The sequence below is a fragment of the Stegodyphus dumicola genome, chromosome 7 (genome assembly GCF_044657685.1).
Source record: "Stegodyphus dumicola isolate Sdum_Otavi_A_Nest chromosome 7, ASM4465768v1".
In the NCBI taxonomy this organism is placed as follows: domain Eukaryota; kingdom Metazoa; phylum Arthropoda; class Arachnida; order Araneae; family Eresidae; genus Stegodyphus; species Stegodyphus dumicola.
In genome coordinates, this window is record NC_140774.1 from 27,217,977 (window position 1) to 27,233,046 (window position 15,070).

Sequence of the window (15,070 nt, forward strand, 5' to 3'; positions counted from 1 at the left end):
GCTTGCGCCCAAGATCCAAAGGCATTTCAGAGGCATATTGTTTACATAGCGATATAAAAGTTCCCAGTTTCGCCGTAAATTTCATTCATACGTATTTGAAAGGTAACATGAAATACTAGCATTACATTCCAGGTTAAATGATTGGATTTAAAATCTGATCGGGTAGAAACGAAGAAATATATTTGACACCATAAATCCGAATTGCTAAATGATGCCATTTAAGCCATTAAATAGAAATATCTCAGTCCTTCCTTTAGATATCTTACTTCAATTTTGATTTCATATTCATAAGATGGTTAAATTATTTGAATATGGCAAAGCACACAAGGGCTATCTGCCAAAGTGAAGAGACAGCTTCGTTGAGAATTAAAAAAAATCTGAAAGTTTTCAGATTTGATATCACCCCCAAAGGATTTTTTTTTTAACGTTTTGTGCGTTACCTTTATTTACTAAATATCATGTTCTTCGCACTTAAACCATAAAATTCAACAGCAATATCACAACATAATTTTAAAAGAGCATATCTTTAGAATTTCCGATCCACAGTCTAGCGCGCTCGAGATAAAAATATTATATCTTCTGTACAGTGTAAACTCATAAATGCTTTACAAAATATGAAATAGATAATAAAACAAATTCACAATTTGGTCTTCCAAATACGGGTTGAGATACGGGTATACTTCCAAATACGGGTTAAGAAGTACGTTATTCAAAATTCAATGGCTCTAGGTACCGTTGGCCCACCAGCGGCCGAGCGGTAAAGTCGCTGAACACTGGTAGTTCGGTCCGAGGTTCGAATCCCGCGAACGGGCTGGCTGCATGGGTGTTTTCGTGGATTTGCCCATGTGTAACGTGTATACGAGCCAGTTACCCTTAGAAAGTCCTCCACGATGGCATCCCTCCCCTTAGGCAGATAGCCCTAGTGTGCTTTGCCATAATTAAAATACACATACACCTAGGTACCGTTGTTTTATCACAATGGGAGAAGCATACGTACTGTTACGGTTTTTGTATTTAGTTTGCTATTTTTAGAAGAATTGTTATTAAATTGTTTGAGTTCCCCGTGCAATGCTGCGTGCGACAAGTTTTAAAAGAAAGCTACGCCGAAAAAGTAAAAATACAGGAGCACGCGCATTTAACATTTAATAATAATTAGATATCTCGTAATTATACTCTTTTGCTATCCAGAAAAATCTAAAAACTACAAGAATATTATTGTGCTTGATTGAAAAGCTTATAAAAGCCGGATCAAAACATCTCAGCTCAATTTTTTGTTGTTTACTTAGTTCTTGTTGTTGAATGTAGCGAATTCGCGGTGAGATTGGTTCTGTATAACGTTTTAGAAGTATAAAATATAACTACTCTGAGATATTGTACGAATATCTCTGAGAAAATTTCAGCATTTTGTTTTATTTTTTGGGAATAAATTTTATTAATTTTTAATCGACTTGTGCATTTAATCCATTACGAACCCATACGCACGCAACAATACATTTACACAGATTCTTCATTAGTGAATTTCTTTAAATATAACACAAGGCGATAACACTTGGTGGCAACAATTTTAAAAGTTAAACGGACATTTAAAGTTTTCAATGCAAAATGCCAAAACGAAATTAATAGCCATTCTGGGTTAACGACCATTAGGCTTAAAAAAAAAAAAAAAAAAAAAAAAAAAAAAAAAAAAAACTGAAAGCTTTTAGATTTTACATTACGCCCAAATAGGCCTTTTTTGTTATCTTTATTTATTAAATAATATGTTCTTCACACTTAAACCATAAAATTTAATTCAACAGCAATAGCGTAAAATAATTTTAAAATGATCCAAATGCCCATATTCGGTGGAGGTTTACGTTATTCAAAATTTGATGGCTCTAGGTACCGTTGTTTTACCACAATGCGAGAAATATATATATATATATACATTTATGCAGATTCCTCATTATTTAATTTCTTTAAATATAATACAGGGTTGTAATATTTGGTGGCAACAGTTTGAAAAGTGAATCAATGCAAAATGCCAAAACGAAATTAATAGCCCTTCTGGGCTAAAAATTATTTTTACGTTACACACGGAGAAAACCACGAACATAAAACATGCAGGAAACTCGTTCGCCAAGGATCGAACACGGGTCGAACTCCCTTTGCTTATCGGTCTTAACCACTCGCTGAATTCTCATACAAAATAATATACACACTGAGTCTACAAAGTTTTAGGAATGAATTCGTACAAAATGAAACCCGAAGAAAACAATATTCTAACGTCTTAAGTTTCAATATATAATCCTTGTAAATCTATACAACGATTGTGACGTTCACACAGCTGTTTGATTCCGTCATAGAATTAACTCACCTTTTCTGAATAATCTTCAAAATGTCCTGAATCTAATTAATGTTATTAAAGTAACATACTGACTGAGGTGAGACTTCACTTCAGGGATTAAAAAAGCACTTTGTAGGTGCCAAATCTGGTGAATAAGGGGAATGGTTGAGATCTGTGATCTTATTCTTCACTTGCAATTGCTTGACAAAATAGAATTGATTATCATTCGAAAATTGATGGTTAACGTTTGATTTACTCATCAGTTGTCATTCGAAAAGACAAGAGAAGGTTTTCAACAACTGTCGAATGCTTTCGAGACTACAAACGCCGACCATTAGTTGGCTCATTATGAGCATCTTTGCATTCATCAACAAATCGTATGTACACTGCGGGGGGGGGGAAGAGACGGTTTTATATCTTCCGTTCTACTCTGCCGATTGACGAAATTGAAATTGCGTTTTTATGCCTCGAAAGCGCGACTTAGGATATATATTAGATTTATATATAGCGTTATTATAACATGGGTATTTTGACACAAAATCGGACTTTTTCTGGAATAACATCGTGTTATCGTCTGCTACTTTACTTTGACTGCATTCAAATTGAATTGTCTAAAACTGAGAAAGTTCGTTTGATGTTTATTTTCACAATGTTTTTAAGTAAACAAGACATGTTGACAGTTTGGGTCATGTCCCGGCTTTAAAAATTATATATATAAATTTTTACATTAATTCTCTTCGAAAGAATGTTTTAAGTAGCTAATTTTCACTCGTGTTATAAAGATTATATAAAAAACATGACCTTTAATATGATTTAGATTGTTTGTGGCCGATATAATAATCGGTTTACTCAGTGGTACAGAATAAACACTGCTGCACTGTTTTTTTTTCTTTGCCATTTAGCAAAAAATCTTTTAAAATATTCATCCTTTGGAATTTGCTTTAAACTTTAGTTATAGTTAAAATGCTTAGAAAATGAAAAGCTGTCTTCAACTGAAACGCAGTTGATGTAATTGATATTTTTAAAAAATTGACAACAATAAAAATTTATGGAAGTGTAAAAAAATCTTAATTTTCTTGTGGTGAGCACTGAAAATAAATGTAGAAAAAAAGAAAATTAGCAAGAAAAGTAAGCAAAAATTTGAAGGGGGAAATTTAGCTGTCAGAAAAACCAAGGTGTTTCGAAAATTTGAATTCTTTTGAATATACTTTCAGAATACTTCAAGGAATTTGGGTGTTTAATGAGAAAACACCTAGACGCGTACACCAGCAAATGCCACCAATTGAGCTTGTGCTAACGGAAAAGACAAAAATGATACCATTGCGGATTAAGTGAAGAGCGACTGGTTTTCGACTATTTGTTTGTATAATTTTAAATTACCTTATAGAACATCACATAAACCAAGAATCCAATGATTTCTTAGTCGAATTATTTGAATATTCAGGAATTTATCCAGTGTTGTATGTGGATGTCACCTAAAGACGTTTTCCCTCTTGATGAAACCAGTCTTTTCATCTCATACCTTCAAAATGCTTAGCCTCTAAACACTGATAAAAGCACTGATGAAATGGACTGAATTGGATTATTAAGTTACGGCAAAGCAGGGCTATCTGCCTTAAAAGGAGGGATGCCTTCGTGAAGAACTTTCTAAGGGAAACCAGCTGGCATACACGTTACAATGAGAAAAACCACGAAAACGCCCATGCAACCAGACCGTTCGCCGGGATTCCAACCCCGGAGCGAACTACCGGTGTTCAGCGACTTTACAGCTCGGCCGTTTGTGAACCTTTATGAAATGGAAAGCGAGAGAGAACTTTATTTAAAATGAATGTCAGAAATATGAAGATGTTTTGAAAAGTTGGATGCTTTTTAATTTACTTGCAGAATGTCTGAAGTAAAAGAGCAAGCCATTAAGAAGAAAAACATAAATTTTTGCACAAAATTTAGTATTTTTTTTTAAATTTAAAACTTTTTAATCTTATGATATTTGATTCTTGCGATTTCAAAAATCAAATATTTGACTAAAATATGAATAACATTTTAAGAAACTAAATGTAGGATGATAAAATTGTCTCATTGAAAGGCGTGCTAAATGTGCTTTATTTTCTCTTTTAATATATTCAGTTTTCAGATGCACCGTAGTCTGGGACACGAAGTATTCTTCCGAAAGAACCGCAATTCAAATAAATAAAATCAAATCCTGGAAAATTTATATTAATAAATATATTTAAAAAGAATAAATAGAAAATTTTAAAACAACTATCTGAACAGACAATGCGACACAAAGAATTAAAATAAAAGTCTAAAAATTAACTAAATAATAACTATGACAAAAAAATTATAAAGAAAACTATTTGAAAAAAAAATGAACGATGCACCTTTTATTATTTAAACTACGCAGTTCGAATGGGTAAATAGAAATTTTTAAAACAGTTATTCGAAAGAAACCATTCAACTTAAACAATTAAAATGAAATTCGAAAAAGACAAAATTACTTAAAATAATAACAATTATAATTAAAAATATAATATGAAGAACATTATTTGAAAAAAGGAACGACTGTGACTTTTTTCCCGCTCACGGGAAAGGCAAATAGTTTGTCATATATTAAGAAGTTCGTAGGCTTACCAGCGGCCGAGCGGTATAATCGCTGAACACTGGTAGTTAGGTCCAAGGTTCGAATCCCGCGAACGGGCTGGCTGCATGGGCGTTTTCGTGGTTTTCCCCATGTGTAACGTGTATACGAGCCAGTTTCCCTTAGAAAGTCCTCCACGAAGGCATCCCTCCCCTTAGGCAGATAGCCCTAGTGTGCTTTGCCATAATTAAATACACACCAAAATTAAGAAGTTCGCCAAGTGAACTATTCTTGGCACAAACTGAAAAAAAAAGTATAAACATAAATTTGTGAATTTCTCCGTAAATTTTACAAAATTTCATATTTAGGCATAATTTGAGTTGTAGAATCGAAATACGGAAAAAAAATTGGTATGTTATTTCAGAAAAAGTCCGATTTCGCGTCAAAATAACTCTGTTAGAATAGAGCTATATATAAATCTAATATATATTTTAAGTCGTGCTTTCGAGATATAAAGAATGCAATTTGAATTTCGTAAATTGGCCCTTGCGTAGTGTACCAAAGAAAAACAGTGGATCGCATAAATGTTTGATGATTTACACAACATTTCAAATGTCTCTTGTTTCCCCGCTTTGCAGCAAAATCTTATGGTTATTCTTTACTCAGCTTTCGAAACTGCGACAGCAGATGTTCACTGGATCAAAGCAAACGGTAAAATGCGAGGAAAATTCTGTTCGTAAGAAGACTATATTTTAAGAAAAGCAAATCGAAATGTCATAGTAATAAAGATTGTCAATAATAGTTCGGCAGGTTTAATGGAACTTGAAAAAAAGAATTAATCCTAAAAATGTTCAGACTTACCATGTTATATAGATGATATTTGTAACAATAAAATATGCATCATAATCGATTATTTACATAATTGGTAAGGCTTCAGATAAACAATAAGTGAGTGGTTTCATATTCAAACTGTACGTACTGAGATCTGCATTAAAGAACCTTTGAGATCGGCATTCAGATCTTTAAAGATCGCTGACGGGACGGAATATTTTTTTATAGAATTTAAAGGTTGTTATTAACAAAATAAAATTTTACAACTAAATTTTAAGTTTTTTTAATTAAATATTTATTAAAATATACCTAAACAGTAACAACTCAGAGAGACATAAAACATAAAATAACATCTCAGAAAAATAGTCCAATTTATATTTTCTGAGTGAAATATAAAGGTTGGCGGCATCTGCAAGAAATTTCTGTTGGTTGCATTTTGTAATTCAAACATACAGTTAAATATTAAATCTTCAGACTAAGATTTATTCAAAAATTTCTAATTAAATAACATACTTTTAACCTTGAACAAAAAATAAACAAATTGCGAAAGCACCAAGTGGGACTAAACCTTAAGAATAAATAACAGAAACCTATTCTCTTTCTTTTATTTATTAAATTTTCTTCGATTCATACAGAAAAAATTCATTACAAATTTCTTTATTTCGTACTACAACTTTCAGCTACATGATCTCATAGCATTTGAATTTTGATAACGTTTGTAAACTTGGAGAAAAATTGCTAGAAATTATCTTCATCATAAACTATAAATTAGGGGTTCTCAATTAAGGAGGAATTTCATACTTTCAAGGGAGAATGCGGTCAGCCTTTTATTTACCTGTTAAATATTTAGTTTTATTTTATGAATATAAAAAACTACTCTTTTACCAATTCTGGTCTCTATCAACCTTTTCTATATTTTTTGTTTAATTTATAAAACACTAATCTAAATTTAAATAAATGTAACATATACTTGAGTTTTGGAATGGAAGGGGGGGAGGATCATCTAGCAGTGGTGAAAGGGGTGCATGGAGCAAAAATGGTTGAAAATTCCAGCTGTAAATACTCATCCAAAGTTTAACTCTTTTCTTATTAATTTTCAAGTAGGGAGGGGAAAAAAAACCTGTTCACATATAAATGTACTCTTGAATAAGGTAATTTTCTGGTTGCAAAAATTCGTAATTTTGAGTATTTATTTTTTGAAAAGCATCTTTTAAAAGTTAATAAAATCTGGATCTTCAAATCTTCAAATAAGATTTATAGCGAAGTGTAAATTAATTAGCTCCATTTGCAGATTTTCTGGAGGGTATTAAGTTTGTTTTCTGGTAATGAAAATAATGTAAAAAATCAATCATAAAAATTTTATTATTAAATTTAAGTTTAAAAAAATAAAATCTGAAAGGTTTCAGACTTTATATTACGTCCAAAGGGCCTTTTTTTTTTTTTTAACGTTTTGTATGTTACCTTTATTTATTAAATATTATGTTCTACGTACTCAAACCATAAAATTCAGTTTAACAGCAATATGGCAAAATAATTTTAAAATGAGCATATCCTTTAGAATTTCCGATATAGAATCTCGCGCGCTGGAGATAATTTTTTTTTTTTTTTTTTCTTTTGCAATATTGCCATTGCTCGCTTTGAAAACGTTAAGTTTGTTAATCAGAAATTCGTTGAAGTGTGACAAAATATGAAATCGATAATAAAACAAATTTCAAATTCAAATTAATTCCACATTCATGTCAAATTCCACATGCTCATATTCTATGGAGAATTACGCCATTCAAATTTTGATCCCTCGAGGTACCGTTGTTTTATCACAATGCGGGAAACATACATACATTCATGCAGATTCTTTATTATTTAATTTCTTTAAATATAATACAGGGTGGTAATGTTTGGTGGGAACAATTTGAAAAGTGATTCTCCGTTTATAATTTTCAACGCAAAATGCCAAAACGAAATTAATAGTCCTTCAGGGCAAATTGCCCCATTGGACTAAATAAGCTAAATTTTTACGCTTTTTCTTAAAATTCTCATCATAGTAATTCTAATTAATTTATGAGAATATTTGCGCAACGTTTAAATTGTTTCGGCGTGCTTCCCGCGAGTTGCTAGTTTGAGACAACTGCAGTAAGCTATTAAATAATTGCTTCAGAGCAGTTAAAAATGATATGCCTATCGCAAAGGTTCAGTCTTCTTAGCTTCCGCGTAGTTCAAGGGTCAACCGTCCGTTTAGAAATTCTGTAACGGAATTTTGGCGATCACACGCAACGGCAGAAAATGTGTTATTTACTTCTGAATGGCTAAACAAAGGACTTTTTGTTATCAGTTCAAGTTTACAACCAACAACAAATTTTAGAAGGTCAAGTTCGAGGTCTGAATAATGATTCATGTTCTGTTAAAGTTCAGTTCATTCACCTAAACTCCGTGTTAAGAGTTCAGTTCGCCACCCTTCATGGTACTGCGCTTTGTATTAATACAAAATCAAAGTACCAAACAGAATAGATCATCATAGTTTACTCCGAATTCAAGGCGCACGTCAACAGGAAAAAAAAAAAAAAAAAAAAAAAAAAAAGAGTTTATTCGCACACTTCCACCCGTAAAATACAAACCAGCTACATAAGCCCAAATATACATAGTTTCAATAACAAATGCATTATTTAAAAATATGAAATTACTTTAATAGTAATGCTTGCCAAATAAAAGTGAAAGAGTTAATTATACATTGAACCAAAACTAACAGTATTCCGCAATACAACAACGTAACCACCGTAATATAACAAGTGATACATTGTTATATAACACATTATACATAGGGAAACGTATAAATAATAGAAAATTAAGCAATCAAAACGATACACTTTTTTAAATTACTGAGTTTATTTTGAATTTAGCTAATACTTCAGCTCTTAACAACAAGATTAGATTGAATCGTTTAGATGACGGCGAAGAATTCCGGGGCTATCTGCTTAAACGGAAGAATGCCTTTGTCGTCTTAAGTGCTTGCCTTAAGTTTGTTTAGCATTTCCTATCTGGTATTACTAAATCATTTGTTTTGCAGTGCGTTTGATGTATGAATCTGGCAACTCAGTTCTGTTTGGAATGTTGTGATCGGGAAATTACTGTTCTGAGCTAGGTAAAATTTAATTAATGCTACAGAAAAATTGAATGTTATTCATCATTAAGATGTGCGGGTCCTTTGGTCAATACATTAAATTATATATGTAAATAGTCTTATTAATCTCTGTGCATTTGTGAAGAGAAAATAAATCGAATATTAAACGGAATTTCGAGTCAAAACAGCTTTCCCGGAGGACCTTTAAAAAGAAAACGGTCTGCATTCACACTGCATCATTTGTTGCGTACTAAACAATCAGGATGACCAAGAAGAAAGCAGAATTCCCTTTTAATATTCAGTTTGATGTGTCTTTGCAAATGCGTGAATTCTGAGGGACTACCAGCATCCACACCAACCAGTCTCCAGACCCCCGGTCTTTAATTTTAGAAGCAAAGCGCTTCAATCATGTCTCTTTGTCATGTCATGTACTTAGCTATTTTAGAGATTATTCTTTAGAGTTGCATCACAGGTCAGGTTCCAATGGGACTGTTTCAATAATTGGCAAGAGTACGGAACACTAACCCCTGCTGCAGGCCAGGTATTAAAGTATCACATTACACATGCATAAGCCACGAAAACTCGTTATCATGCATCCAGTTTACCGGGATCTGAACCCGGATCCGGAACAGTAAACTTCTATGTTAGTTCTTATTCTCTATTTGAGCCCCGTTTAATCCATTACGTCATTAGTGAAATCTCAGAAGAGGATTACGCAAGGCCATTTGCAAACAATTGAAAAAAAGGTATAAGTTCAACGTAAAAATTAATCGCAAGGAACGGATAAATGTGATAAAATCTCGCATAACAGATTCACAACCTGGCCCAAAGTTAGAATTTCCGAAAATTTCCGAAGACGGATTTATACAACTTAGGAAACAAAAGGTTCACTTAGCTACGAGTATTTACAGTTTCTGGAGAAGTACTTCCTGATGAACTAATTTAATCCATCCTCTTAAGCGTTGCTTTCTTTTTCCGAGAACTACAGGACTGCGATAAAAGCATTCTGACGTGGGTGTGTTTGTGATACAAAGAAAGTTAGTTGCCTGATGAGGTAACTCCTACTTCCAAGTCTGAATGAGAATGAACTGAACAAAGAAGTGCAATCAGTTGTTTATAACATAATATGGAGTTTAAAAGTCCATAAGACAATTGAAGAAAAGTTGCTGAATCAGTCTCTTGCACACTTACATGAATGATTATAAAAGACAAATGTGATATAACTACGTAATATCTGAATGTACATCTTTCTGTACATTCAGCAGAAATCTGATCCTTATTTTTTATGCCCGACTCCTTACTTTTGCCCTTTTATCTGATAAAAACTCATCAAACTCAATGCGTCATTTATAATTGCCGTCACTACTTACTTAAACGAATCTATAGTATCACACTCGTTTAATTGCAAAATATAACAAAATCATGGATACGTCTAAGTATTTTATTTCAGCTGCACCAATCAACTACACTATCAATTAAAATGAAAATTCTTTTGAAACAAATTCGATGTACAATTTCTAACTAGTTTGAACTGATATTTTTTTATGTTATTTTTCACAGTTATGTTTTAAAATTTCATTTTTTTCTATTTTTTACTGATTTAGTATTTTTTAGTAGTATGATGAAAATGAAAACGAAAAGAACTAACAACAACGGACAACGGAAGACACTACGCAGGGTAATATTAAAACAAACAAAAAGGTTTCAAGAGTTGAAAACCCGCCAGCCATACCGCAAGATTGGTGGCTACTTGAAGATTACTTGCAGAACGGTCTATTTCCCCATGATGTTAATCCATGCAAAACAAAATAAACCGATCAGCAAGGTCAATTTTGAAATAAATAGACTAGATATACCTAATAAGAAGTGGCACTAATTAAGGGAGAAATGGAAACAGAGGGGTAAACCCCTCGGAACATTAAAGGATGAATGGAAGCTGAAAGAAAAAAAAAAAAAAAAAGGAAAAGGCCAAAGAAGTCGTCTATGTGGCAAATTAAGAGATTAAAAAGAGGGTTAATTTAACAAAAATTCTACTTTTTATAAACATTATTGGTTATGAAATATAATGGCAACTTAAATCGCATTCCCGTAAAATGAAGTCAATGTGCAAGTTCAGACATTTCAAGACGGATGATAAACAGGGCTTAATCGGAGATCTAGGGAATATCAAGGCATCCCGATGTCAAAAATATATGAAATAAGAATTCAGAAATATTTTATCTCAGAATGGAAATCTGAAGCAAATTCTAAACTCCCAATCTATTACTACAATTATGATCGAAAAATGAAATAGAATAGCTGCATTATTCTTTCCCACCTCTGTTCAAAAGTCCTAGCTGAATCCTCAGGTCTTAGCTTAAATAGTCATCATATTTGCCTTTATAAAGAAACTGGCTTGTGTTCACGTTACACATGGGTAAAACCACGAAAATCATCCATTCAGGAAGCTCGTTCGCCAGGATTCGAACACAGATCAAGATACCAGTATTCAGCGTTGTTAACTACTCGACCATTGGCGAGGCTATCCGTACACAACAAAATACACAGAATTCAAAGTTAGTCTAGCTAGGTCAATTATTAATGTCAACATCGTATCTCAGTGTTATGTTTAAATTACCTTAGCCGTTTCAGTGTCGGATAGCTCATTCAATAAAAACAATCTATGGATGAAATAAGAAGATCCAAAATTTGAATGCCAGTGCAAATTCTTTATAATTTCACATCAGAAAAAAAATAAATGATTCTTATACAGCTAGCTGAATCATGCAGTTCGTATCTAAAGACGATACATCTGTGAGGAGGTCACAAATAAAGACGCAGGGTATGGATATGTTCTTACCTTTTCCACTGCCAATGAGATTCTTTCATTTCTACTAACATGGATCTTTCCGAATGATTTTCATTTTTAGATCCACTGTCAAAACTAGATTTTCCTAGAGATGAAACAAGTTTCTGCCTTACTGTTTTCACTGTTTCGTATATAAAGGTAAATATGGCAACAGATATGCATAGTGCTACCATACCTGAAACGGAAAACAAACAAAAGTTATAGGATTTTTTACTCCCAATAATAAGCAGCTCATTTAATACAATAACTTAAGTACTATAAAATACAAGCATATAAATCAATTAAGAATGTACTAAAATTTTCCGCTGGACCATTAAATCGCTGTATTTTTGTAACGCAAATTATTACCACTGACAAGGTTTCATTTTTTAAACAAAATTATCCGGGCAATTATCAAGTAACCAGGGACACAAGTAAAAAATAATAATGAAATCTGGTAAAGTAAATAAAATGATACAGGATAACAGCAATAATGAAAAATTAATGATACCTTACGCATTTAAATTTTATCGTTACTTTTTAGCTTTCTGAATGTAAATACATAATTAAAAAAAAGTCTTAAGAACAAGGCATTGTCTTAAACTGACAGCGAAACGCGATATTTAGGATACAGAAAATGCATGCATATTTAACGTACGGAAATTTTGTTAACGGAATCGAATGTTTTAAAATAAGTACATTCTTCACGTTTCTTAAAAAGTTAAATGTTGGCTCGATTTTTATATACAGCATAAATTTCGGTAACAAAATTACTGAATTGTATGACACTTTACTAATTTTATGATACACGTTAAAAGGTCGCATCTCCTAACGCAGTGTTTCTCGACTGGATTTACTCCAAGGACCGGTAAAATATTTCAGTACGTTCTCGCGGATCGGTAAGTTTAATAATTCGACCCACTGGCACAATTTTTTCACATACATCAATCATGAAGACAAAAATAATTTTTAAAGCATTTTATTTGTTATAATTTACATATGTACATTCAACTTATTTTGGATTTTGGACAGATAGCTAGATATTTCGCGGTCCGCCAAATATTTCTTGCGGACCGGCAGTTGAGAAAAACTGTCCTAATGCATACTCTCGCCGCGTAAGTAGTTGGCACAGTTAGCTAGCAGTTGGGAGATCTGTGATTGGAATTCCAACGAGGGCAGAGCTGAATTTTTCGTATCAGCCTGCTTGAAAAAATATTTTTGACGAATGAACGTGTCACCTGCACGAGGTTTTCATCAATTATAATGCGAAGCTTAGGCTACATTAGTCGATTAAGGCAAAGCAACTCGAAGGCTATCTACCTATGGAAAGAGATGCTTTCGTGGAAAACGTTTTGAGGAAAATGGCTCGTATCCACGTTACATATTATCTACGTTACACAATTACATATCCACGTTAGACAAAACCACGCAAATTCGCATGCAGCCAGCCTGTTCGCCGGGATACAAACCAATCGAACTAACAACGCTCAGGGACTTTACCTCCCGGCGAATGGGGCGGCTAATTGGGAGCTTTCTGATTTTCCTCATGTTTAACATTTATACGAGCCAGTTTTTCTTAGAAAGTCCTCCCCGAAGGCATCCATCCCCTCAGGCATATAGCCCTCGAGTGCTTAGCCATTAGTAAATAAACCAAACCAAACCAGAGTCTTTACCGCCTCGGAGGCTCACTATGATGTGAAACCGAGCATATTTATTTAATATATTGCGGCAAAGTATGCGAAAACTATCTGTTTAAATCCAGCGGAAGGAGTGATTGAATGGGCATTTTCATTATCTTCTTCGTGTGTACTGTAAATGTGAACCAGTTTCCTTTAGAATGTTCCACTTGAAAGGACCTTTCCTCCTACGCAGATAGGCCTCGCGTACTTTCCTCATTGATCAAACAAACAGTCTGCTTCGTAGAAAAGGACTTTTGTAGAGGATTATCTAAAAGGTACTACCGATGCTACACATGTGGAAAACGCTACGGAGAAGCTCATTCACGCCGCCCAGTCGGTATAGTGGTCAGGGAAGCTGACTGGAAAGGCGATGGTGGCCCACCTATTAGGTGCCTCCATAATAAAGAGACCACCACATCCTGCCTTGTATAGAATAATGGACTGGGTTACATTTGTAATTGTTCACTATCTGCCATTGGGGGAAAATAAAAGAAGCTCATTCACTGGAAACAGAACTCCGGTCGAAATCGTTTAGCGATTTAACACTTATCCAAGTGGTGGGCAACGAGTCAATACAAGTCAGCTCCTAAGGCATCCTTTCCAAAGCAGATAATATTCAGTGCTTTGCCAAAATTAATTAATCAACAAGAACACGTTCAACTTTTGGATTTAAATTTATTTCTTTGGTTTTTCGGAGGTTCCACATAATTCTTAAGTTTGCTCAACATAAAGCACTCTGCAATCAGCAATGTTTTCTACACATATAAAAAGTATTGTTCTCCCCCCCCCTTTTTTTATCTTGCTTCCTTCCAAACTGATTTTTACTTACAAAAATAAATTCAATATTTCTTACGTAAGTATTCATACCGTGTTCAACATAAAAACAGAACACATGAATAAATTCTTTTTTTTTTTTTTAGCCCAAAGGGCGTTATAGCTCTGAATTTCGTTTCGGCATTTTGCTTCGAAAACTTTAAAAGTCTGAATCACTTTCCAAATTGTTGCCAACAAATATCATCGTTCTGTTTTATATTCAAAAAAACAAATAATAAAGAATCTGCATAAATGTATGCATGTTTCTTGCATTCTGATAAAACAACGGTAAATAGAACCATCAAATTTTGAATAACGTACGTCTCGAATATGGGCACCCGAATATGGGCATCTGGAATATGGGCATCTGGAAGCACAATTTTGGAATTTGGAAATAGTTTTATTATCAATTTCATATTTTGTACGAGCTTTTGATAAAGAAACTCAACGATTTCAAAGCGAGCAATGGTAACACTGTACAAAAAAAAAAAAAAAAAAAAAAAAAAAAAAAAACATTCTTATCTTTAGCGCGTGAGACTATGTATCGGAAATTCTAAAGATATGGTCTTTTAAAAATATTTTGTGTTATGGCTGTTGCATTGAATTTAAATTTAACGGTTTAAGCGCGGAGAACATGATATTTAATAAATAAAGGTAACGACCAAAACGTTAAGGGCGTTTTTTTAAGCCATTTGGGCTTGTTAGTGGGCATAATATAAAATCTGAAAGCTTTCAGATTTTTTTTCTGTGTTTTTCAATATAATATAATTTAAATTTATTTTCTTTGGTTTTTCGGCGTTCTATATAGTTAAATTTGTTCAATATAAAGCATTCTGTTATTAACTATGTTTTCTACATATATAACAATTACCGATTCCCTCCTTTTTTATCTTGCTTGCTTCCAAAC

General features: G+C 33.2%; 1 protein-coding gene across 3 annotated transcripts in view; it reads right to left on the reverse strand.

The window, feature by feature from the left end:
• LOC118185759 (high affinity copper uptake protein 1-like) overlaps positions 1-15,070 on the reverse strand; it is a 50,530-nt gene that overhangs the window by 23,003 nt on the left and 12,457 nt on the right. For all 3 annotated transcript variants that reach the window (XR_015041954.1, XR_015041955.1, XM_035355665.2), the window contains exon 3: positions 11,684-11,867. Coding sequence is in view for 1 of the 3 variants with exons in the window: in XM_035355665.2 (XP_035211556.1) it covers positions 11,684-11,867 (184 nt within the window). In the remaining 2 variants the exon portion in view is untranslated. The remainder of the gene's footprint in view (positions 1-11,683; positions 11,868-15,070) is intronic.